The sequence below is a fragment of the Perognathus longimembris genome, chromosome 2 (genome assembly GCF_023159225.1).
Source record: "Perognathus longimembris pacificus isolate PPM17 chromosome 2, ASM2315922v1, whole genome shotgun sequence".
NCBI classification, from domain to species: Eukaryota; Metazoa; Chordata; class Mammalia; order Rodentia; family Heteromyidae; genus Perognathus; species Perognathus longimembris.
This window is the reverse complement of record NC_063162.1, coordinates 5,065,408-5,091,133: the sequence shown is the minus strand read 5'-3', so window position 1 is coordinate 5,091,133 and position 25,726 is coordinate 5,065,408. Positions and strand designations below refer to the sequence as shown.

The 25,726-nt window shown below is 53.0% G+C and overlaps 1 protein-coding gene across 1 annotated transcript in view; it reads right to left on the bottom strand.

Annotated features, from left to right (window-relative positions):
* Positions 1-383: 383 nt before the first annotated feature.
* The window catches only part of Adam12 (ADAM metallopeptidase domain 12), a 248,540-nt gene continuing 223,197 nt past the window's right edge, over positions 384-25,726 (bottom strand). Inside the window, exons 15-23 of the mRNA XM_048336123.1 lie at positions 22,126-22,234; positions 21,820-22,018; positions 19,574-19,651; positions 17,515-17,623; positions 15,298-15,433; positions 14,627-14,744; positions 13,124-13,297; positions 4,601-4,734; positions 384-2,890 (exon numbers count right to left, since the gene is read on the bottom strand). Coding sequence (XP_048192080.1) covers positions 2,830-2,890; positions 4,601-4,734; positions 13,124-13,297; positions 14,627-14,744; positions 15,298-15,433; positions 17,515-17,623; positions 19,574-19,651; positions 21,820-22,018; positions 22,126-22,234 — 1,118 coding nt within the window. The 3' untranslated portion in view covers positions 384-2,829. The remainder of the gene's footprint in view (positions 2,891-4,600; positions 4,735-13,123; positions 13,298-14,626; positions 14,745-15,297; positions 15,434-17,514; positions 17,624-19,573; positions 19,652-21,819; positions 22,019-22,125; positions 22,235-25,726) is intronic.

Below are 25,726 nucleotides of genomic sequence, written 5' to 3'. Positions count from 1 at the left end.
TTCAGCCTGAGAATTCCTAATAAAGTCAAGCAGGCATAAAAACGTCCCCTCAGAGACCAGGCAGGGGGATTCATTCTCCTCGAGTTTAATTGGTCGCTCTTGTGGTTTCTGTGATGTCATCCCACCATGTGTAGGCTGGAGAAATTCATCGGGGGGGGGGGGGGGGGGCGTGGCCTCCGCATGCAGATCTCCAAATGGAAAATGTGATGGATTGTTTGTCTCGGTTGCTACCCATCTGAGTCTGTGTGTCAGGAAAACACACTGTGGAGAACACTGCAGGAGATAAGCTTTTATATGCAATGCCCGGAAGGTTAGCCATCTCCTTCCACGCAAAGTGGGGCCTGCCACCTCTCGGGGGGGGGGGGTGCAAAGGAAAGGAAGCAGTCTCCGGCCTGCCTTACGTCTGGATGCTAGACTTTCCCAGCCAAATTAACTCTTATTATTCATGCCTGTACATTTTTTTATTTAAAATATCAAAGAATAGCTGGATTGCCATCGAAATATAATTATCGATTTTTTAAAACTATAGTCCATCATTGAAAGAATATAAAAAGGGAGACAAGCATTCCCTCCCTGCTGCAAACCATACCCCTAGTTATTGGTTCCTAAGTTACATTAAAGTGGAAGTTATTGCCAAGTATTCTTTATCGGATAGATAGTGCATCTTATTCCTTTCATTATCTGTGTACTGTAAGGACATATTAGGATTAAATATATTCTCACTCAGAAATGGCTCTAACAGTAGCAGTGAGTGCTATGGAGATAGACGTGTGTCACCGGCGATGGCCACGTGGCGGAAGGTCACAGTTTTAACCTCCCTGGTTCTATGTAACAACTGAACAACAATAACAAAAACAGTTTGTTCACATCTTCCACTTCCACCAGGAAAGGGGACTCAATTTTAGATCTGAGGCGGTGGGCTCCGAAGAAAGTCGGCACCCACAAAATGCACCATTGAATTCTGTAAACCTTTCTCCACAGCGAGGACCTTGGCCTCCGTACAATTACCCAACACCACATCGTCGCGGCGCCTCTGTGCGCATCGCGCCAGCAGTGCCAGCATCTCACACGGCCTCACAGGTTTAAGGAATGACTACATAATAAAGGCATGCTAAAGCAGTTGGAATGTACTCGAGCTGGGCTCCTTGTGGTGTGCTATTTGTGCCGTGGATCCATTATCCACAGTCACGAACACCGCCGCCTTAGAGACACTGGGGAACACGGGCAAAGTTAAAGGCACTTGTGTGTTCTGGAAGGCAAGCCAAGATTCTTGGTACGTATTTTTCTTTCTGCTTTAAGGCACGGGGAAACCACTGAGGTGACCCGGAACACGGTCTTCTCATAGAGCTGTGGACCAGTTAGCTCTTGCCCTCCAATGTGGAAACTGGTCAGTTCTGACCCACCAGAAGACTGCAAGAGGCCGGATGGCGCTTGGCCACGTTCCCTCAGGCACCTTCACGATCTCCCCGTGAGACCAGCTCTCCAGGCAGGCACTGGAAGAGTGGCCGCGACCGTACAGGGATAGGAAACCGAGTTCCTCGTCGCATCGTGCGATGCCCCAGGGGTCAGGTGCAAGTTTTTAAGATTCAGACTAGGCGAAGCACCTCTTACTCCTGTCACCTAGTTGAGAAAATGGGATGCCCCAGACAGAACCGAATGGTAACTCAGGCTTCTGCGTCCAGTGTCTACTGACAAGGGAAGCAGACATGGGCTGTGCCAAGGAGCACATTCGGCTGGAGTTTCCATTTGGCTGTAGTTTCTGCAAGCCTGAGGATGCTGCCTGATTCTGTAGAATTGATTGACTGGATCTGGTTACTAGCTCTGAAAATCACTATGGTCCCATGGAGGCCTCCTCTCTCTGTCTGAACATGGGGTCGTTGTCTTGCAGTCGAGAAGACAATGTGGTAATTTGCTTAGCTCCAAACAGTACAGGGAGATGGAGATTTCAAGTGCCTGGGCACTTGTAGAAACAGCACCTTTCCAATCTAAATAGTGGGTCGATGCCAGCCCTTTGTAAAGAGCAGCCAGAAAAAGAACTTCTTGATGTTTCCATAAAGCAAAAACTTTGAGCGCTACTAAGATCCCCTCTTAGTCTGCACTCCAAACATGCTCATGGCCGGTCAGCTCAAGGTCAAGTGTCTGTCTGTCTGTCTGTCTGGCTTGGTGTGGCCACACCTCCACATTCCTGTCTGCCTCTCAGGTTCTCTCCATCGATCCGGGGCCAGAAACCAGATCCCTCCCTGTCGTCTGTGCATGGCAAAGCAGGAACCCAAGGCCTCCCTGAAGGTGAGCCCCAGCCTGCAGGCCCCCAGCCCTGGCCCGAGCTAAGGCTTCCAGGAAAACCACCCCAGAGTCTACGGGGGCCTCTGGAGCTGGGTCTGAAGCCACAACCACAGCTGTGGGTGGTTGGGAAGCTGCTTTCCAATAGAGCCTTGATCAGAAAGTAAACATCGTGTCCAGAATCGCACCGAGCAGGGGACTGCAAGGTGGAGAAAGCACTGGAAGCACCACAAGCCTTCCTTCCACGGGAAACTCGGCGGCGGGGCAGACGTTACCGCAGCGCGCCGCGCCGAGGAACGCCCTGCATATAAATTAATAACTTAACAATAAGTACCTGAGCAAGTACACAGAGCACCATAGCACAGCACAGCACCGACGGCAGTAGCTCAAAGTTCTCGAAAACAATGGTTTTAAAGATTAAAAACATTTCCCTCCCCCTTTCCCCTCAAAGTTGGTACAAAAAAAAAATAATCACTCCCAACTGGAGTTGAAAGATAGTGCAAACTTGTGTCTTCACTGCGGAACAAAGGCGTCGGGGTGGCCCGCTTCTCACTTCGAGTAGGCAAGGTGTGCGCCCCTGGGCAGGGGGGGTGGACACTTGGGAGCAGGTCTGAAGGAGAAGGAAACAAAATGGCGGTCAGAGGTGCTGGGAGTGACTTTGGTAAGCAGAGCCGTCCAGGGTGGGCTGGACTGTTCCTGTACCCGTGGGGGCTTCTGAGATCTCTCCGCACTCAGAGGAGCTGGAGACCATTGCTTGTTCCGGCAGGGGCTGCCCACCCCAAGGACCACGCTCAAGGACCCAGCTTCCCCCGTGTCTTACGATAGAAGACCACAGAGAAGTCGTTTCCAAGGTAGCACCTCCTACCCCCCAGCTCGTTCTAGAACAGTACCACGCAACAGGAAGATGGCGTGGGGCTCTCGGGGAATGAAGTTTTCTAGCAGCCATGGCGGAAGTGGGGGGGGGTGGAGAAGTCCATCAGATTAACTTCAGTAATCATTTTCCTTTAACCTAGAGGCTCTAGAGTGACATTAGGGCGCTGTGCCTATGCAGAATCCAGTGTGTTACACGTACAGCGTGGTGTGGCTTTTCCCAGTGGCAATTCGCCAGGAGCTACTGGATTATACAGCCCAGCTTTAAGACCCAGAGAAAAGCAGAGCACACCGGGTCCCTCAGAAATGAACGCTGGTTCTTCAAGTCAGCTTCTAAGGCCACCGGCAGTGGTAAGACAGTCCCCTACGTGAGCCACCTCCCAAAAGGAAACAGCCTTCGTCCTCATGACATTGCAGTGATTCCCCCCCCCCCCCCATTCAACTGGAATAAGAAAAGCAACTGTAAGTTCCACCTCCAAACCACAATGACATAAGGAAGATGCTATGCAGTCTCTCTGCGTTTCTGCAGTCGGGAACGAGCCCGGCATCCTGACCCCCGCAAACCAGCTTTATCGCGGAGATTTATTAGGCAGCTCTTTCTCCCACAGGCCAAATGTTCTTCCCAGGGGCTGTAATGAAATCACTAACGTGTGTCTTCCCCTTCAGAGATGGGAGTGAGTGCAGGGCTCATGGTCCCGTGGGCTCCTCTGGGCACTCAGTGTGGGCATCCGGCCAGGGCACAGGAGGCACAAGGGCTGTTGTTGGGCTGTGAGCTCAGCACCGTTGTGTGCGTTTCTGAGTCTTACAACCCGCCAGGGAGCCAGAGCCTGCTCTGGGGCCTTTGCCCACTGAGAAACCCTCCCCCTGGGGTGTCACCGAGAGATGGAAAGGCAAACGGAAAGTGGCATTTTGAGGAGTCATTATCTTTGTTTTTAATACAACTTATAGCGAGTTTAGGTGGCCTCACGCTTAGTATTGACTAGGCAAAGTCCCTGGAAACGCCACACACCTCAACCAGGCCATCTCGGCTCCAGCCCAGAAGGGAATCAGCCTCCCGGTGGCGGCAGAGGAGGAGGAGGTGGGGGAGGAGGCAGGTGACCCCAATGGGTGACTCAGTCACACAAAGAGGCCCCCCTCCCCCGTTCATCCTGCCTGGCATTTTCTGCTTACCCCTCACAGGTCCACGTTTTAACCTGTGATTCCCCCGACACTGGGATCCCTGGGCAGGGCCAAGTGGGTCTCGTGCGAGGGATGGCAGCAGGAGCCTGTCCGGGCTGTGGGGCCCCTGGGATTGTAGCGGGGGGGGGGGGGGGGCGGGGCGGGGGTTGACTGTTTCTGGTCATTTTCACACGGATTTCTTACATTTGCAGTTGTGGGGCAGGCCGGAAGCAAGGCCTAGCCCTCCCCCATCCCCGCCGCCCAGTGGGGTTGGAGAGAGAGAAAGACTCACCTGGTGGGGGCTGGGCAGGGCCCAGGCTCCTGCTGGGCTGGGGTCCTTGCTACCACGGCGCTGGCGAGCCGGGGTGTCCTGCTCAAAGGAGTGGCAGGCAGAGGCTTCTGAGGGGGGCTTGGCTTACGGGGTCCCTGGAATAAATGTGAAACTATGAGTGTTCTCTCAGCTCCACAGCCGATATATGCTGCTCCCTGACAAGTTCTAGAAGGTTTCACTTCCTGCATGTAACACCCCCCCCCCCCCCCCCCCCCCCGCTGTACAGGAGACAGGGCTACGATTGTTAACCTCTGCACACTTCCCTCCTCCGGATTTCCAACACGGAAAGACTTGCCCGTCGAATTGCGCAGTTCTGAGCACGCCCACGGGGCTAGTGGGCCTCACAAGCACAGCTTATGTTGGGATTTTCTGCTGGTTCACACCTAGGCAGCTCGCAGCTAACACAAAGACCTGACTTGAGCAGCTTTCCAGCACCACGTGCGTGACTTGCCCTTCTCTACAACTGTAGGTGCACTGGGGGACGGGACGGGCCACCTCCCTCTGGCCCTTGGGCCCAGAATTCCTAGTGGCCAGCTTCCCCTGCCCCTGGGGGCTCAGCTCCTGGTGGCCTCTTTCTACACTTTTTTTTTTTTTAAAAGGCTACATGGAAACAAGAGAACAGCTGAAGAAACAGTATAATAGCAAACCCACAAACCCTCTCTTCTCCTTGCTCCCATGGAGGTGGTAAGTTAGGATCTGACACAGCTCTCCTCTGGCTGAGATTCTGAGCCGGGGAGAAGGCATGTATGCAGAGGACTGTGGGAAATGGCGCTGGGCCTCAAGGCAGACGGAACATTCCTGCTATACAACTGGTGTCACTGGCTGTCACCCCCGGGCGTGGTGGGGAGTGCCTGTCGGCTGTCAGAGAGGGACTTGAACAAACCACTGCGGTAGGAAGGAAGACCGTGGAATTGCCTAAGGAGGCTGAGCCGTGCGTGCGGGGCCAGGCTTCGCACCCGTAGCCCAAGAGCACGTGAGGGTCCTTGTGGGCTGAGAGGAGACAGGCCGCAGTCCATTGGTCGGGCCTTGGCGGGAGAGTGGAGCGAGTAACACTCTTAGCATGCACCACAGCCGTCGAGGAGTGACGTTAGCTTCCGCCACCGCTCTACAACTCTCGCAGTGAACTTGTCTCCGGAGAGCAGCTAACCCACCAACAGACCCAGTTGGATAAGCTAGGGCCAAACTCTAATTCCTATCATGGAATGAAAAGGATGAGCAAGATCTCAGTGTAGCACATAAACTATGAATATACATCCGCATAAAACTGCAAGACAGGATCAAATAACTCATTACTAAGTGATACTAATTTTGCTGCTAAGTATGACTAAGCCTCTACTCTTGGCAATAAAGATAATGTCAGGTTTTTATGGTAATGCCAGAGAGAAAAAGTGATGTATAGGTTACAGCCTGGCACAATCCATTTGGATTTATCCTGGAAACCCATCATTAGCATGGCCATTCATTCTGGCTCACCCAGGAGAGGCCTGCCTTTTGCCAGTGGTCCTCTTTGTTAATCTCATTCTCTCAGATGTAGCCCCTAGTGGAGAGGGGAGATGATACGGTCACCCCAGTGGTAAAAGTCCAGGCAGTTGAGGTGCTGACTGGACGTTCCAGCTTTAGCACCAAGGACAGCACATGGCGCCCTGTTCTCTCCTCACAGGACATCGTTTGAAGGGAAACCTGAACATGACCTCATTCCAATACGGTGCCCAGGTCAGGTGCCGGCTTTTCCGCAGCCTAATGGGGCGCAAATGGCCTCGGAGCAAGGGGTCGGTCCAGGCCCATGGGTGCTGTTTTCCGACGTGAGGTGTGGCCCACGTAGAGCCCAGGAGACGCTGGGCCGGAAGCCCCTGCGGGGTGCTTTGGTGCCGATGGGGGGGGGGCTGGGATGCCCTGGCTGACTTGCAGAACCCGGGCGTTTCCCCAGCAAGTCCAGCCCCGCCCCAGATCGCCCCTAGGTGGCTCCCACTTGATGATGAAGATTTCTTAGATCTATTTTCACTTTAAACAAGGAAATGAATTCGAACACCATTCCGTGTCCTTTCTAAGCTCTTCCAGATCTGCTGGTCAGCATCACCTCAGGCCCTATTGCATCAACAGCCACCTTTTTGAAACATTTCAGACGTTTGAAAACAAACACGCTGGACTCCGGATACAACCCTTTTGCCTTGGTCACCATCATGAGGAGTTCACAACTGCTGTCAGCTTCCACGCGATACGCAGGAATAAGCAGATCCTGTTATACAGAAAGGTCCCCGCAGGAAGGATGGGGTCCTCACCAGACAATGCAGCAGAAGCACATACAGCTCCACTTCGGGAGCAGGGGTGGGGTAGGAACACCCCGAATTCTACACGCTTAGCCCGTCTCTGTCTCAAAGATTTAGAATTCCACTGGGCACCGGTGGCTCATGCCTATAATTCTAGCAACTCAGGAGGCTGAGATCTGAGGATTGCAGTTCGAAGCCAGCCCAAGCAGGGAGGGCCATGAAATTCTTATCTCCAATTAAGAAAACCAGAAGTAGAGTTGTGGCTCCAATGGTCGAGTGCTATCCTTGAGCAAAAATAAAAAACCTTAGGATCAGTGTCCAGACCTTGAGTTCAAGTCCCAGGACCAGCATACATACACACACACACACACACAAAAATCAGAATTCTATTTATAGAACAATGGAGATAAACCACTGAAATGGAGGCACTGGAGAGTAACGGAAGCTAAGTGTGACTCGTCAGTAGCCAGTCACTGGGTGGGCTGTTTGTCTGTGAAAGCCACTGTGAATGGATGAAAATATGTTGAATATTTTTTTTTTTGGCTAGTCCTGGGGCTTGAACTCAGGGCCTGAGCACTGTCCCTGGCTTCTTTTTGCTTGAGCCACAGCGCCACTTCTGGCTTTTGCTGTACATGCGGTACTGAGGAATCAAACCCAGCGCTTCGTGTATACGAGGCAAGCACTCTACCACGAGGCCCTATTCCTAGGCCCTGGATTTTTAAAAAAGCATCAAATAGCTTACAAAAAGTGGGCGAGTAAGAGGTTCTTAGACCCAATCTAAGTGCACTGCACAGCCTGGAAGGGAGGAGCACACAGCATCCGAAAACGTTCTGGACGATGTACTTCCCGAATTTTACCCAGGTGACAGTGCTCCGCTTGTCATCCAGGCTACTCGGAAGGCTGAGGTCTGAAGAGCGTGGGTCAGGGCCAGCCCAGGCAGCAACATCGGTGAGAGTCTCCTCTCCAGTTAAACACCAAAAAACCAGAAGAGAAGCTATGGCTCAAGTGGTAGACAACTAGTCTTGAGCAAAAAAAAACAAAAAACAAAACCGCCCAATGAGAGTGCGAGACTCAAGTTCAAGTCCCCATACGAGCCCAGGAGAACATAAGAAAAAGGAAATCAAAGAGGATTGGGTGGCAACGGTGGAGTCCGGAAAAAACTAAGCTCTGAGCCCCTCTGATGCCGAGGGTACAGAAATCAAGCAGGGTGCTCTGAGTACCAAACGCCCTGGTAGCTGGGCTCTGCGAAGGCGCCCCAGGGCAGGCACGGTGGAAGTGCACACACACACACACACACACACACACACACACACACACACACACACACACACACGGTGGAAAATGGCTTCACGGGGAAGCCCTCGCCTCTCCCCGAGCCGTATCTCAGAACTGTCCCTGCGCTGACTGCGCCACGCCCTCTCCGCTCCCCTTCCCCTGCACGAACGAACCAACGAACCAACGAACGGACCCTGCAGTCTCGGAAGAGAGCCCGAGACGCAAGCCCCCAGTCACGCCCCGCAGCCCCGCAGGGTGAGGACCGGGGGGCCTGGCAGAGGCCAAGCAAGCCCTCCGCGGGGAGCTCCGAACCCCACCCTCGCAGGACGTTTCTGTCTAATGAGCTCCTGATAGGACCTAGCGCAGCGCACCAGCCCACAGCCGTCTGCAGGGAGGAGGAGGCCACTTCACCGGCCGCAGGTCTAGGGACGTCAGTCAGCTTGGGGAATTAGTAGAGCACACTTTCCTAGCTGTACTTAGGTTAAAAAAAGAGAATGTTTCATTCAGAGTCAAAGAGAATGTCTAGAAACAAAAGAACACGGATCAGTCTAAGTGCTAATTGCATGGAAAGCACAGCTTGATACTGTTAATGTAAATGTGAAAGAGTCTGTATTGTTCAGGGATATATATTTATATTGAATATGTCAAAGGCTTTATAACAAAATCGACGCTAGATTAGGCAACGTGCTATTATACGATCGTCATCCTGGCTGCTCAGGAAGCCGAGATCAAAAGGACTGTGGACAAACGAAGCCAGGGGCCAGCGGCTCGGCCTGGAACTCTAGCTCCGTGGGAGTAGGAAACTGGAGGGTGACTGGATGCTAGGGGGAAAAGTTCACGAGACTCCCTTCTTTACCTAGAGCTAGACTGTCGTCCAAAACGACACGCGAGGGTTGTGGTTCTAGGCCAGGCCAGGCAGAAGAGCCCACGAGACTTCACAAGGAAGCCGGGCAGTGGTGTGGGCCTGTCATCCTTCCGTGGCTGGGCAGGAAGTGAGATCCCATCTCAAAAACAACCACCAACCCAACAGCACTGGTATGGCTCCGTGGTTGAGCAAGTGCCAGCAGGCAGGAGAGCCGAGCTCAAACCCCAGTCCCCGGACTGCTCCCTCCACCCCCAAATCCATCCATCCATATATAACTGAAATAAGAAGGACTAAATCCTGCCATTGTTGTTCTGCTGGATTTCTGCAGTGTAGAATTACAGTGCAAAAGCAGGTTTACTAAATGTGTCACTCTTCTCAGGCAAAGCCTCTGATTCAACAGAAGTCTGTCTTTGTGAGAGAGGGACTCGGTTGCCCTTTTTTTTTATTTCCTGCTCGTCTCTTGAAGGAGCTAATCTGACTAGAGAAGCAATCGTAGCCACCGAGTGCAGTCCTGCAGTTCACAGATAAGATTTCTAGGAGGAAAATGACTTTCCATCGTTTCCCAGGAAGCTGAATGCTTCAAACATAAACATAGGCAAAGGCAAGAAGGCGCCCGCATCCGCCGGTGCTCATTCGCCGCTCGCTCCAGGGGCAAACATGTAGAAAGGCACAGAGGCTGCGCGGGTGAGCGGCGGGCAGAACGCCCCGTCTGGGACTGGCAGGTGCCGCTTCGGACCAGGGCGCGCTGGAGTCAGGCACGAGGTTGCCTTTCCGTCCGCTCAAGTTCAGCCTGTTCTCCTAGGACGGAATTTTCTGCAACCGGGGAATTTATTTCTTTGGTGTGATACAGAGCTTGTGTTCGTTTAAACCTTAAGGGATTGATCTGATGCACCAGAAGAGCAGGCGTGAGGGACTGACTGCCTCTGGCCACCTCTGGCCACCTCTGGCCACCTCTGGCCCTGCCCTGGGAGTCCACCGAGTCCCGAAGGCCTCCTCCGGGACTTGTCCTGCACCATACGACTCAGTGCTGGCTGGGAGTGAGGAGTTTCTACCACCCATATCTCCCCATATCTCCTAGTCATTTTTGTTGGGCATGGGGCTTGAACTCAGGGCCTGGACGCTGCCCCTGAGCGTTTCCACTCAAGGCTAGCGCTCTACCGCGTTGAGCTGCAGCCTCTTCAGTAGGTGGGAGGACAGGCAGGAGCCGCTGGCGCCTGGCTCTTCTAGTCTTTAAAGGCTCACACTTTTTCCTTGGTTGGTGGTACTGGAACTTGAACTCAGGGCCTTATGCTGGCAAGGCAAGTGTTTCACCATGCGAGCTGTGCCTCCCTTATTTTTTAAATTGAAATTTTAGCCACTTGGGCGCCTCTTGTAGGACAGTGGGCTGCTCACTCCGTGCAGGCTTGAGGCGTTCTGAGGGCCCTGGGGTCCTGTGGACTCCCCTGTCACCTGCCTCCTCCCTGTGAGCACAGTGTGTGTGTTGACTCAACTCCCGGCTGGGCTGGGGGAGGGGGGGTGGCCTTCTAAACTACCTGGAGACATGAGAAGGAAATTAAAGTTATTGTTGTTTTTTTCCCCCTTTATCCAGACCGCTTAGGATAAGAAGTTTGAATTCTAGGGCTTAAATTACTGTGTCACCATAGATGACACAAGAATGAGCTGATTCACCTGTCCTTGGTTTCGCAGAACCACATAGAACAGCTTCTAGAAGCTGCCCGTCTTCTATAAAGAGCGTGTCCTTTCAGTGTGAGGTTGGCCAGTGGCTTTGTGGCCGTGTTTTCTGTCGTCACGGTGGGCAGGACAGGGAAGGGAGGGTCTAGGAAGAACTAAAGGTCAGTAGACTCCATCTGTGCTGTCAACCAAGACCCACCTCTAAATATTCCCCACTCCTGCCAGGAAGTAATTCCAGTTCCCCATGTGTGGTGGGAGAGAAATCATGGAGTTCATCCGTATCATATGTCACCGGAAGATTCCAGACAGACAACAGCCAGAAGTAAGAGTGAGAAATGTGTGGATTTTTCAGTGACTAATGGCTGAAGGGTAATAGGAGCACAGAGAAATAAAACTCAGAGGAGGGAAATCAAACATAATAGGCTTACATCCTAATATAATTGCATTAAATGTAAGTGATCTAAAGATATCTATTAAAAGATACTGAGTGGAAAAAAAGATACTGAGTGGCAGCATGAATGAAATGTCAGAAAGAAATCTTCTTAAAAATTAATTCTGTATGTAAGTTAATGTTGGAAAGTAGAAAAAAAGACATACTTTGTCAGTGATCATAAAAGAAAATTATATATATTAATATCAGAAAATGTAGACTCTAAAACAAAGACAGGCAAAGCTAACGAGGGTCAGTTCACAGTGACGAAAGCATCTTATGGTTCACCAGGAAAACAGAGCAAACTCAATGATGTGTATTACAAACAGCAAGAGACTCCACATCCTGGAGGTAAAATTGGATGAACTGACACCCCATTAATTATAATTGGACATTTCTATACCTTATTTCAGTAAAGTATCAACCTACTAGACATAAAAAAATTGAAGGGATTATGTTTTACCTATCAAATTGGCCAAGGGTTGAAATATTCATAATTGGTACCAGCAAATATGGAAAAGATGATAAGGGCACATAAATGTCTTAAATGAACATTTAACATATTACGAGTCTTTAAATATTCACATAATATTTCAACCCAATGTTTCACTTTTAAGAACCTCCCCTAAGGGAGTAAAGAGCTCCAAAATTGATTTCTCTAGGTCTTCCTAACACAGATGTTACTGATAGCAAAAATGAGAGACACCCAATCATGCCTACTCATTGAGAAGTACTTGAAATTATTCTCTATTCAAGTTCAGTGCCCCTGTTAAAGTAACACTGAGGAGTTACCACGCCTTAAGATGTGGGGTGACTTTAAAGTAAAAAAAAAAATACCACGTATAAAGCCGTGTTCATAAAGAACACCTTACGTTAAAAACATGTAAGTGCGCAGAAACTGTAAGAAAGACTTCAAGCAAAAAAGTATTTTGCGTTTCTCATTTGCCTCTCCCCTCCTTCCTTTTCTATTACGAAAGGTCACATTCAAGGTCCAAACCAGCAATCACCCCCTGAAAACAGCAGAAAAATGAGATATTTGAAGAGGACCTGGTACAGTATCAAAGCTAGACCAGGGAAATTTGATGGGTGGTGAAGTTCTTATGATCACTTTGAAGATTAAAAACAGTGGGGGAGGATAACCGTTATGACCCTTTGAGCGAGCATCTGCCTTGGGTTGCTCGAGTCTGTCTTCCTGCTCTACCGTTCCCAGTCACGGTGTGTTTCCGGGCTGGGGCGTCGGGCTGGGGGCTTTACACAGCCCACGTATGTCTGCATCAGGCCCGTCAAAGCACCTGATCTCACCATCCTCGGGCCACCATAGGGGAGGCCGGAAATGCAAGGCAGCTAGGAGCTTTTGTCAAATTGAAGTTCAATAGTTCTAGGCCCATGAATGGTGTTAGGCATATCCAGAGAGCTCCTGGCAGCAAAAAGGCCCCCCACCCCTGGCGATAAGTTGCACAGGCACGCTAAGGACGCTGAAAATTGAAAGAAGGTTCAAGCTGGGCACCAGTGGCTCACGCCTGCAATCCCAGCTTCTCAGGAGGTTGAGGTCTGAGGACTGGCGTTCAAAGCTAGCCCAGGAAGGAAAATGCTCAAGACTCTTATCTCCAATTGAACACCGAAAATCCGTAAGCGGAGCGGCGGCCCAAGGGGTAGAGCGCTAGCTTTGAACACAAAAACCCAAGGAGAGTGCCCAGGCCCTGCGTTCAAAGCCCTAGGACCAGGACTGGTGAGCGCGCACACACACACACACACACACACACACACACACACACACACACACACACACACACGGAGTTACTACCAGTAAATTAAGCTCTCTAGACTTCTTGCCATCCCCTGGGTGACGGTGGGAAGCTGTTGTTCCGAGTGTGTCGTTTAGCCATCTGCATAGCGGGTCCTCTCGTTCTGTCGAGGCGCTGGGAGCCGCCGGGTCTGGTTTCGGATGACCCCCGTGCCGCGAGCGCCGGGCGTACCTGGGTCTGCTTGGGTCCGGGGCGGACGGGCAGGGGTCTGGCGGGGCCGCCGGGCGCCCGGGGGGCCTGGTGCAGGGGCAGGAGCACTGGCTGCGGGGAGCGCGGCCGAGGCGCGGCTCGGGTGTGGAGGGGGCCGCTGATGTCGGCGCTGGGGCGCGGTGACCACCTCCTGTCCTGCGGGGTCAGAGTGGAGAGCCAGGCCGTGAGGGTCACAGAGAAAACAGCACCGCGGGCTTGTCTGCCATCCCTGAAGCTAGAGGAGGGAGGCGGAGAGCGAAGATATCTGGGGTACCTAGAAGGACGACTCTTTATTTTAATCCACAAGGACAAGTGAATGACACCAGCTCCCCAAATCTGCAACGGAGAGAGGGGTCTTTATTTGCATTCGTAAACACGGTGGACTTAGGTGTGGTGGTGCGCGATTATAACCCCAAGGCCTAGGACTGCAAGTGCCCGGCCAGCCTGGGCTACAACAGGGAGGCTCTGTCTCAGTAAAGCAACAGGAAAGCAAACCAACCAAACTTGCTTAGTTAGCAAACAGGCGTGGGGCTCTTGAAGCAGAACCAAGAAGGAAGACACAGACCAAACAGTCGGCCCGTCAGCCTGGAGGGGACATCTGATATTCAAATCAATGCTGCAGAATTCTTGAGCCAGATGACAGTGAATCGTACCCGGAACACCAGCCCCACAAGAGGCTGAGAACATGAGGATCGACAGGAAAGTTCTAGAGACGACTTCTCATCTCCCGGCTGACCACAGTGGCATGGGCTCATCATGGTCAGCTACGAGGGAGGCCGAGATGGGGAGGACTGTGGCTCCAGGCTAGCAGGAAAGTCCTCAAAGACTCAGCCTCATGGAGGGAGGCGGGAAGGGAGGGCGTGATCAAGAGGTACTGCACTCACAAACTGACAGGGTGGACTGAAACCCCTTTGTGCAATTTCTTAAAGATGATGGGCTAGGCGCAGTGGTACATGTCTGCGACCACTGCAACTTCTGGAAGACTAAAGTAGGTGGGTGCCTGGGCAGGAAGGAGATCCTATCCGAAGAAAGAACCAGCTGAAAAGAGCCCTGGAGGCACAGAAGCCTAGCAAGAGCAGAGTCCTGAGTTCAAATCCCACCACCGCCAGAAAAACAATCTCGTGAGTACACTAAAATAAAACCTGGTAAAATTAAATACGAGAGTGACATCTAGCACCGGCTCTCCAGGAATAAAGTGGGCCCACCCGCGGGCGACTGGTCACCTCTGGAAACTAACCAAGGGCCCGGGATCAGGAGCCGACTCTGAAGGCTCTCCTGGCAGAAGCCCTGCGGATGCGGCGTATCTCGTGCCTTGGCAGATCCAGTAGGGGTCACCGTAGAGCCTCCTGTCGCTCCGGACCCTCACCCTGGCTCAGTAAGCGCTGTGTGAACTTACTGACCCAGCAGGAACGGACTCCTGCGGAGGGCGGAGGGCGCGGCTCGGGTCTTGGCGGGACGCTAAGAGTGCGTGCTGGCTCAGCTTACCTTGGGAACGCTGGAATATGGCGGCCTGCTCGCTGTGCCTTTGCCGGGGTGGGCGGGGTGGGCGGGGTGGGCCTGTCCAGGCTGGGAGCCGCTGGCTGTCCGGGAGGGGCGCACACCCCTGCAAGGTAAAACCCGTAACGTGCTAACCCAGGGAGCCTCCCTTCTCCTCCGCGTAACGTTCCCTACTTCCCTTCCATCTACTTTTGCTTATGGTGACTAATATGCAAAGGTCGGATTATCTCACGCTCCGAGGGGATGAAACACAACTTCTGTGTGTCCTCCAAACCTCCATGGTATCAAGTGAGTACTTTTAACCTACAGCAATGCAGCTTTGTGACAGTTGGGAGACAGTGCGTGTGAAGGGTGCGTTGCAGCAATAATGTCTGGGTATATTTGGGCCACAGCTCTCTCCTGTGAAGGGTAGTCATCCCCGCCATGATTATTTATGTAAGACACAGGGCAGGCTTTGTTTGAAGGGAAAATTAAGAGCAGTAGCTGGTTTGGCAGAAATTCACAAAAACAAAACAAAATACTCTGAAAAGATGCCGTCTCACCCCACCGAAAAACCTGCCCCCTCTTCCCGCGAAGGACGATGAGGTGAGAAGTGATTTGCTGGCTGTTCCTTCCACCATCCTTTCCCCCCAAAAGACCCCGCCCCCAAGCCAGGGTACCTCAGCTTCTCGATGGTGGTTTTCTTATGTGTAAACAGCAGTCGGATCAAGGCCTTTCTTTTGAGATAAACCACAAATCCGGCGGTAAGAAGACACAGGATGCTCAGCACGACCCCCAGGGTCAGGCCTCGGTTATCTGAAACAAACCACGTCGGGCTTACAGAAGGAGGCGGTTGTCATAAAACACGAGAGACATCAAGTCACGACATTTATGGCGGAGCCAACGCTGAAGGAATAAACAGGAACGGAGTGCGTCCCTCCCTGGGTGACGCGCTCATAAGTTAGGGTTGCTTCCAAGGTGGTGTCGGAGGTTCAGCGGCTGCAGGCATCGGTCACGGCTGACAACCTGGGAGTTCGCGCGTCAGTCCGGCAGGTGGGGTGCTGGCGGGACCACACAGACTCCCCGGGGACCCCCCCCCCCCGGGGAGCCCCAGACACAGAAGCGACCTTGGAGCCCCTCCAGCCTCAGACTGCGGTCCTCCCAGCCTCCCCACAAACCCGCCACTCCCAGCTCCCCTCCCTCTTTGCGGAGAGACTCTGCGTTCTCTTTTCCTTTGCGTTCTTCCTTTTGAGCTGGTTGGCCCTGGGGCTTCTGTGATCAAGGTGGGTGCTCTACTCCTTGAGCCCCAGCTCCACTTTTGGCTACTTGGTTGGTCAGTTGGAGGTAAGGATCTCACAGACTCTCCTGCCTGGGCTGACTTTGAACCATGATCCTCAGATCTGAGCCTCTAGAGTAGCTAGGATTACAGGTGTGAGCTGCCTCCTCCTCCTCCTCCTCCTCCTCCTCCTCCTCCTCCTCCTCCTCCTCCTCCTCCTCCTCTTCCTTCCTCCACTATCCCTAATCCTCTTCCTCCTCCTCTGGAGTAGCTAGGATTACAGGTGTGAGCTGCATCCTCCTCCTCCTCCTCCCCCCTCCCCCTCCCCCTCCCCCTCCCCCTCCCCCTCCCCCTCCTCCTGATGGAATGAGACCCTATTTCTGGACGTCTAATATCAGACAGTGAAAAAGAAGAAAATCCTCTCTTGAATGGAAAGCCTCTGGGCCTTGTTTCGCTCTGTGAGGGACTTAATGACACAGCCTTGGGTGGCAGTCTTCCTTCTCTGGGAGGACGCTGTTGATTGCCTGCGACTCAATGCGCCTCGATGCCCTTTGTTTACTTTCCCAGCACGTGGGAAGGAAGGGGGGCGGTAGCCCTGAGTCGTTTTCTGACTGGACTGTGGCTGGAGGCTGGGGAGGAGACCGGAAGCGCTAGGAAGCACACGGGAGGCTCACTTGGGACTTCCTCCATACTGGGGGCCCTCCATCCTGTCTCCTCGACGGCCATGCTGAGGTGTGCAGACAAACCTTCGGCCGCTGGGGACAGCGGGGCAGGTGGCGTCGGTTACCCAAGTTCTCGCCCTCCCTCTGCGGCCTGGCAGAGAGAGGCAGCCCCCCCCCCCCCCCCCGCTCTGGGAAGAACCCTTTGTATGTGTTGGAAACGCTAACCCCTGAGGCCTCACTGGGCCTGTACTGTCGCGACAGCCTCTGGGGGGGATACTGGGTGGACCTGAAGAGAGCCAGGCCGGGCACTGGGGGGGCTCACGGGGCGCTGGTGGCTCCCACGTGTAATCCCGAGGGTCGCGGCTTGAAGCCGGCCTGGGCAGTGGAGTGTGGAGACGCTCGCCTCCCATCAACTACAGAGAGAGCCAGAGCTCGAGCTGAGGCCCACATAGTAGAGCATTCGCCTCAAGCACGCAAGCTCAGGGACAGCGCCTAGGCCCAGAGTTCAAGCCCCGGGGCGGACTGGCAAAGAAACCAAACCCAAACCTTGACTTTTTGTGCCACAGACCCTCGAAGTCTTCTTAGGCTATTCGGTGGCAGCAGGGGACGGGCGTGCAAGGCTGAGCCGCCGGGCCGCCGTCCCCTCCCCGTCCCCTCCCCGAGCCCTGCGCGCTCTCCCTGGCCCCTGCACGGCGGCACTGTTGTGTCTGTTGCCATAGAAACGGTGGCAACGCCATCCCCACGGCCAGTCGCAGCAGCAGCAGCAGGCCTTGGGGGCGCGTGACCCCGCGTGGGTCACGGTGGACTTGTCACCCGGGGGCCCCACGGGCACCGGGGAAGCCACACCGGCGGGCTCCTCCGGCGGTGCCCGGAGGCGCCCCCTGCTGGCGGCCTGCCATCTTGCCTGGCTTCCGTGGCCGCCAGGAGGCCACGCTTCGGGGACGCGTCACGTCACGTACCTGCTTGCCGGATGGGGCCGCTGTCCGTGCTTCCCCCGAAGCCGAACTTGTCACAGAAGGGAGGCGCCCAGTGGGCCTCGCAGTGGCAGTTCTTCCTGTTGTTGCACACCTTGAGGGCACAGCGGCGGGGAGGGAAGGAGGGGAGCCGTTAGAGACATGTCTTCAAGCATGGTCAGTCTTGGAGTCCTAACTGAGTGTCACGGCCATCACGAGAGCACCGCGGCCACCGGAGACCTGACACCCGCACCCGGCCAACATCCCTGGGAGCCCGCAGGTGCGCGGGTGCCCGAGGCGGGGAGCCGATGCTGTCGAGACACCCAGGCCTCGGCCACCGCAGCCCCCTTGCCTTCTCCCTGACCCTCTGACTGCGGTGGGCAGTGAGCGCCTGGGGCAGCGGAGGCTCCGATGAGCTCGGGCTCGCCCGGCCTTCAGCACACAGGCACGGAGGCAAGAAGAGGACGTCTGTGCCCTCACTGGGACCTGCACAAATGCCCTCCTTCATGGAGGGACCTGGACACGGGTGCGTCTGGATGGCGAGGGGCAGCGATGGTGGCCGGTCCCCGAGCCTCTGAACTAACTACTGATACTCCCGGAGTGCAGGGAGTGACCCCACAAGCCCGGAGTACACGGCTTCCGTGCAGGGCGTCCAGGTTCTTCTCCGCCTCAAGAAACAAACAGTGGGGCTGGGAAGGTGGCTCAGTGGTAGCGTGCTTGCCTAGCATGCACGAAGCCCTGGGTTCGATTCCTCAGTACCACATACACAGAAAAAGCCGGAAGTGGCGCGGTGGCTCAAGTGGTAGAGCGCTAGCCTTGAGCAAAAAGAAGTTCAGGGACAGTGCCCAGACCCCAAGTTCAAGCCTTAGGAGTGGCAAAAATACAATAAAATACAAAAGAAACCAACTATGGATCAGCGGGATGAGTTTCTGAGCAGGTTACATATAGAAGTCAGTGTGGGACTATTGTCAGTAATCCAATCCTAAAGGTCCTCCTTCCAAACACAGCCCTGCTGAAGGTATGCTTGAGTAGTCAAAGGCTGAATAAAATGCTTAGACCACGTGTGGCACTGGTGACAGCTTCCTGCTTACAGGGACCTTCTTGATCAATCCAACCATCTGCCCGATTGCTCCTAAGAGGAAGGCCAGCTGGGGAGAAGGGGTGGGCAGCGGGCCACGTCTTCCCGTGGCATGGTAACTAGGCGGGACAAGGGCCTGCGGTCAGACCTTCGAGAAGTCTGCGTCTCTGGGCTGATTCCTAGAAGGTACTGCTGACAATCTGCCCTCTGGATTTGCCCAAAGCTCTGACTGGCCTCCAGCTGCCACCTTCGGTCACACCCCTTGGTGGCAGAGACCCCCTCCCCCCCACACCTTCCGGGCATGCCATGCTTAAAGTGTCGGAAAGCACGTGGGAAGGTTTACCCGTAGGATCTAGAGAATGATTTCCGTAGAAAAAGTTTCAGAAAAACAAAACGGAACCACTGGCATGGCTAATCGAGGTTACTATGATTCCACTGGAAACAATTAGGCCCATCAGGATAAATAAATTATATTTTAAATTGGAGTCCTCTTTTTCCCTACAGATCTTTGGGACTAAAGTGACAGCCGTAGTTGCGCAAACCCTCGGCAGGGTGTGTCCCAAACACACGGTCATCGCCATGGGCTGTGGTTGTTTTAGTCTCTTTCGGAAGGATTTTGGTCCTGACACACGTGGGGAGCACCGGGAGAAAGCGGGACAGGCCCCAAGAGAAGTGACAACGTGAAACTCTTCATAAAGCAGGGCTAGCCTCGAAACGGCTTCGAAGACGGGAGGGAGAGCACCCTCCTGGAACCGCAGGGCATTCGTTTAAGAGGTCATTACGACTCAATCTGATGCGCTTTGTACCACGGGGGTGACATTTCTCCTGCCGTGTAAAGGTCGGAGGAAAATGAATGTCCTCAGACGCGAGCTCGAGAAGACACCCCCGCGTTTAAAAGACTTGGACAAGGCGCCAGGCGAGCACCTTCGTACACAAAAGGCGGTGCCTGGGGACTACGCGGGGCGGCGGACCGCGCCGTCTACTTACTCCCCGGCCGCGGCACCGCGTGGCGCACTCGTGCACCCCGAAGACGCTGACGTTCTGGCATCGGCGGTTGAGGCAGATCTGAGGAGGAAGGAAGAGGGCACATGGCTCAGGGTGTCCCCCTCCCCCCCCCCGCCCCGTGAGCTCCCACACTGAGAACAACGGTTCAAGAAAGCTCTTCTTTCTGTCAGGGCCCTGTGCCTGAAGGACGGCTCTGTTTGGCTCGGACTTGGTCCCGATTGTCGGAATCCCAACTGAGCACGTTCCAAGACGAAGGCCCACGTGAGCACTACTGAGCTCTTACCCTTTGTGCCCTGAGCCAATCCTGGAATGAGAACAGATTTTTCTCACGGTGTGCGTGTGTGTGTGTGTGTGTGTGTGTGTGTGTGTGTGTGTCTTGCTGTGAATCCCATATAAAGCAGCATTTTGTCGCCATTAAAAGACGGAAGGAAGGCAAGATAGGCTAGTCCCTCACCCAGGGGGTGTGGACAGACTCACGGACTCCAAGAATCCAGAGCTCAAAGATCTCTGAAGGGACATAGTGAGGTACAGGAACGTTTTCAAAACACTGATGGACAAGTAGGATCATCAGTGACATAAACCATGGACAGAAACGCTCAGCAGGAAAGAAAACACAACCCTGTCTGCTCCCCCTAGACGCTGCCAAGGTGGGAGAAATGACCCGAGCTTTGCGAAATGACCCTGGGCCGGTTGGAAGAGATTACCTCACTTCAAAGGCACGTGACAGACACCAGACCCTCTCTCTGGAGTTAGGAGCCAGGTGCCGGTAGCTCACCCCTGTAATCCCGGCTACTCAGATCTGAGGATTGCGGTTGGAAGCCAGCCTGGGCAGCAAAGTCCCCACGAGACTCTTATCTCCAATTAACCACTCAAAAACTAGAAGGGGCGCTGTGGCTCAAAGTGGTAGAGCGCTAGCCTTGAGCAAAAAGAGCTCAGGGACAGTGCCCAGGCCCTGACTTCAAGCCCTGCCACTGACAAAGGAAAAAGAAAAAAAAAAAAGAAGTTACAAATTAGGAAGAAGTGTCTAATGTTTAGAACCCAGAACGGCTTGGACTGTAGAAGCAGCATTTTAATCAAGGTGAGCTTTCCCGGGGGAAGGTCACCATGGACGCTGGGGCTTGAGCAGCTCCGAGGGGCCGATGGGACCCTGGTTAAGGGTGCCCTGTTACAGCCAGTAAGCACACCTCAGGGACTGGTGAACTCAAGTGGCACCTTTAGGACCATAGGGCATGGGTGCTGCCGGCTTCTGAGTCCGTGGGAGAGGCTAAAGGTCATCTTCAAAAGATATGGTGCCCTTGGCGCTGCACTGTTGGGTGCTGGTCCTCTGCACTATGTATGCAGTGTGTACTAGGCAGCGTGGGGTAATGTGAAGGCGGATGAGGGGTCCCCTGCAATGGGGGATGTAATTCCTGTACCGCCCTCTTCCCGCAGGAAGCAGCATCCAACCCTCAGGATAGGAGCGGCCCCAGGGGCAGGAAGGGTTGGCATTCCTGACTGAGGGATTCTGTAAGGGGAGGGAATGGGTATCTGCCCTTCCTCATGATCATCCACAAAAGCATTATTAGGAGATAGTTCATGGTTTTTTCCCTCACCTAAAACATCTTATGAATATGCTATCACTTAAGGAGACGACCAAGTCTGGTTAAAAAAAAAAAAACAGTATCAGTGTGGCAGTGTGGCAGAACAGGAAAATCTTAATTTATGTCTCCAAAGCAATTGATTTGATTCTTCAGTCTCAAATGACCTCAGTGTCGGGACTCCCTTTGGCTCACTGCGGATTCCCTGTTCCCTTCCCTCGACAGGGTCTCTGAAAATACATCTGACTCCCCACTTTGCCCAGGTGAGAACAAGCTCTGGAGAACGTGGTGCCAGAAGCCAAGCCCCGTTTCCAAAAGCAATATCCTCCTCGATCGCATTTCTTCCCAGCGTAATTTCCTGGCTGGAAACCTTCGTGACAGTCGGGGTGAAGAAACGACTTATTAACACTTCAGGGCTGGGAAGGCAAGCTGAAATCCCAGCCCTCTGCCTCTCAGTGGGGCAGACTGGGATCTCAGCTTTATCAGCGCTTTCTTCTAGGTCCAAAGGACTGGATTCCAGAGACCGCATTCTGACAAGAAGTCCATTTAGGAAAACAAACCAAGTCAGACTCCAGTTCTTGAACAGGCCGTCTTTCAAAGGGCACCGTGCCAGACTTACATTTATGATGCGGGTGAGAATTGGGGCCTTACTTTTCCATCTGCACACTTGGTCCCCGCGAGCACGAGGCCTGGGTCAGGCATGTCGTCGCCCAAGTACACGTGAGTTCCCCGGCACAGAATCCGACCTCCTTCCTGGAGTGGGATGTTTGTTTCTATGGAGACCGCATTGGTACCGATGACGGGTCGGCTGGCACCTCCTTGACACTGGATTTTTCCACACTTCACGTCTCTGGAAGGGTAAGAAGGAACAGCTTCAAAAGAGGAACAGTTTGGAGTCAACCCTCAGTCACAAGAGCAGGCACAGCCGGGGTGTGGCCAGACGTGCGGACGTCCTACCTCATGTCACACCTGGTGAAGACGCTCTTGGAGTCCTTGCCGCAGTTGCCGTACGGATCCCCCGCGGAGTTGACTCTCTCGAAGCAGATCCCAGGCGCAGGCTTAGCACCTGGAACAGAAAGCACAATGGTGTCTTTACCTCTGGGGAGGGTTTCCGGGTTTCCGTGAGCATGCCGGGGCTTTAGTGCTGAAAGGAGGTGTCCTCTGTGCTCAGAGAAGTCCACAGTAAGGATCTGGCTGACCGGTACGACCGTTGCCAGCTTACCACCCTCTCTCGACCTCAGTTCACCGCCAAGTCCACATCTCTCCGCTCACTCTTGGGGGGGCGGGCGGGGGGCTTGCTATCCACGGCCCCGGACATGCGCAGCCTCTTGGGACATGAGGCCTGGCTGTGTGGCCAGATCCAATCTGGAGCAGGAAAGAGCCGGCTGCGGGCAAAGGAAGCTACTCTCTTCAGCAACAGCCCACACAGTTCCGGTGAGAAAATGCAAGCCAGGGAAGGCTCCAAAGAGCGATGGTGACTAATATGGGGAAGGAAGGAAGGAGAGAGACAGACAGACAGACAGAGACGAAGAGTGAGAGACTGGGAGATACAGAAAGGAGAGAGACAGAGAACAAATGAGCAAGGTAGAGATCGTGCACAATGCTACCAGTCCCAGAGAGCTCCCGCTGAGAGAAGCCACTGGCTTTAGTGCGTGCTTGTTCTTGCACAGCAGATTTCTCTCAGAGGCTATGAAGTCTGGAGTCATGGCAGCTGGGCAGATCAGGAAACAGCCATTGTTAGCGTGCTTTACAGCCAGGGAAAGAGAGCATCTAACTGAGGTCTGCGGTGTGGAAGCTTCTGGACTCCACCGAGGAAGTCATGGTGGAAAGCGTGGTGCTTCCTTCAGGACGCACTGCCCGCGGCGGGACTCCTCCACCTTCTCCCCCTCGCTGGCGTCTGGGCCGGACACTTCTCCTAAGTGCCAACCTCTCAGAACTCAGATCTGACCCAGGGGTTTAACATGAATCACAGTCATAAGGGACACAGTTACGGGCCGGTCTAGTTTACAACCTGCCTTTGCTGTCCCTACCTTCAAGTTGAGGTCACGCCAGGCAAGACACCTCCCGGGGCTGGCAAGCTCCCGGCTAGAGCTCGCACCAACCATGCCCTCCTGCCGCCGGCACCTCCCAAAGGCCATCAGGATTCCGCACCCACATCATCCTGCCCAGTGGACAGCGAGTGACGTGTTAATGAGCTGCCTGGCACTAGGCCACCAGAAGATGGACCATTTCAGTTCTAGGAAAGAGAAATGGCCGTTCCCTCCATTTGAGAAAAGTAGAACTTCAAGGGAAGGGCAGCAAATGAGCCCTGGGGTTGCAGCTGCAGCTTAGGCAGCAGAGGCAAGAGACTCGGAGGTGCCGACCGCAGATGATGCCTTGCTCCTCGGATTCTCCTTGCCTCTCCAGACCTGGTACCCGGGGTAGGAGGGTAGGAGGCGTTGCAGACTGCTTCGTGCGGCTGGGATGTGTTAGCGGCCCGCTCACATTTCTCCTACAGACAGAGTGGCGGCTAATGTTAAAGCGGACTTCCGTCCACCTGCAAGATATTGCAAAGGGAAGAATGTGGTTTCAAAGTGGCGGCCCCTGCCCATGCTGAATCGCATGTCTGCACTGCTGGCGGACTTCATGTCTACCTCTCGGGAGGAATGACAGGCGTTTTCTTATCGCTCTTCTAGTACACCAATTTAAAGCCTTTGAGTTCTTAATAATGGAACACTTAGATGTTTTTCCATTATCAAGAGATAAAATTTAGCCTTTCAGAGGGAATTTTGATATCACACTGCATTTTATAATTATGTCGCAAGTGATAGACTTTAATTACCAGTTTTATCTTTGGAGTGATATAGCTTACAATCGTAATTGTCGTTTGGAAGTTCCCAATGTCATTATATCTTTTGAAAGAGAGATGATGGCCTCTCCAATGAAGCTCATAGTTTACTCCTTCTACGCTTGTACTTAAAATGATTCTATTATGCAAATGTATGTCTCCAGTTCAGTTAAATCAGCCATTCCCTCCCTCTGTTGCTCATTTCCCCAACCGTTGGTGCTAATATCTACATACAAAGGCATTTGTACAAACAATTGGGACTCTGGCTTGTTCTCCCTGATTCTTTTCTCCAAATCAGCCTTTGCATTCATCAGAAAATGAAGTCCCCCATGCTATCATTGCAAATGTTATCATTTCATCCCAACACTATGAACTAAAGGATTCCTAAACAATATGCCTCTTGGCAAATGCTATCTTTTCTTCCCATCTGTAACCACTAGCCTTGTAGGTGATTAGTAAATTCAGGGCCCCAGGTGGATTTCACTAAGCTGAGCTCCTATAAAGCAGCCTTGCAGATAAACACTGAATATTTACCAGCCCATAAAAATCATCTGGCCAGCTCACGCTGCATAAATCAAATGACACTAGATTCTGGTGAGTGATAAAATAGATAAACACTAACATGTTTCAGGATTTCCCCAAGGCAAATTCTGTGTGGCTTCAGGCATGTAGTTACCATATAGTTATCGGTGAGATTAATTGCCAAGCCAAGTTCTCAGTCACCATGGTAGTGGTTTTGGCAAACACTGGCAAAAGGAAATCTGCTGACTTAATTAAAAAAAAACAAAAAAAAACCAGGTGCATTTCAGCAAGAATAAAAGGTCATGCTGTATCAACCACCACAACACACACAAAAAAAATCTTCATGGACACTAAGATGGAATTGGACCAAGAATGCTAAATGCTAGCACTGAACTACCGGTGACATTTATGTCTCTGGGACCAACCTATAAAGTCTTGAGATGCAGGACCTATGAGAGAGAAAGAGAACTCCCAGCCAGAAGAAAGACCATCAACAGTAATAATTAGAAAACAAATAAATGAATAAAAACTTTAAAAAGTATTATGAAAGTGTATCACTTTGCCATTTTGGAGTAGCAGGCATATGTTTTGAATTTTCTACCATTTCATTTGTAGAAAGATTTGGATGCAGGAGAATTTTATTGCAATGCACTGCTGGATGGAGAAAAGCTCATTTCTAAAGGGAATAGTTAGCTGGAAGGAAGGGCCTCATCCGGTCAGTGTTGGAGTAGCCAGTTCTGGCAAGCGAGCTGCAGACGTCTTGGATGTAACTGGAGGATTCTGGATGACTCAACAAGTAAGCCGGGTCACTGGGGTATGAGTGGCATTGCCGTCACAGCAAGGACTTTGTAACTCTGCCTCCCCGGGGGCCTTCCAAGACCCCACGCAAACACAGTCCAGACCCTAGGCACTTACTGCCGTGGGGGGAATGAAATACTCCAAACACAGTCTGAACATCTTCCTTCCTGACTCACACAAAACTTAATTCATACTAACCACTGTAACAAAGCCGTTCAATGCTCTCTATCCCTGACATCTGGCTGGCCAGAGGCCTGGCGGAGGAAGTCACCTCTGCCCCTAGGGCTGCTGCATTTGTCCCAAATCAGCATTTCCCAGAGGACACTGATGGAGTCACATCCTGACTCGGCTCCTGAGCAAAGGCCAGGGGACTGAGGGAAGTGTGTTCCTCTGGCAGAGTGGGGCTCTTGA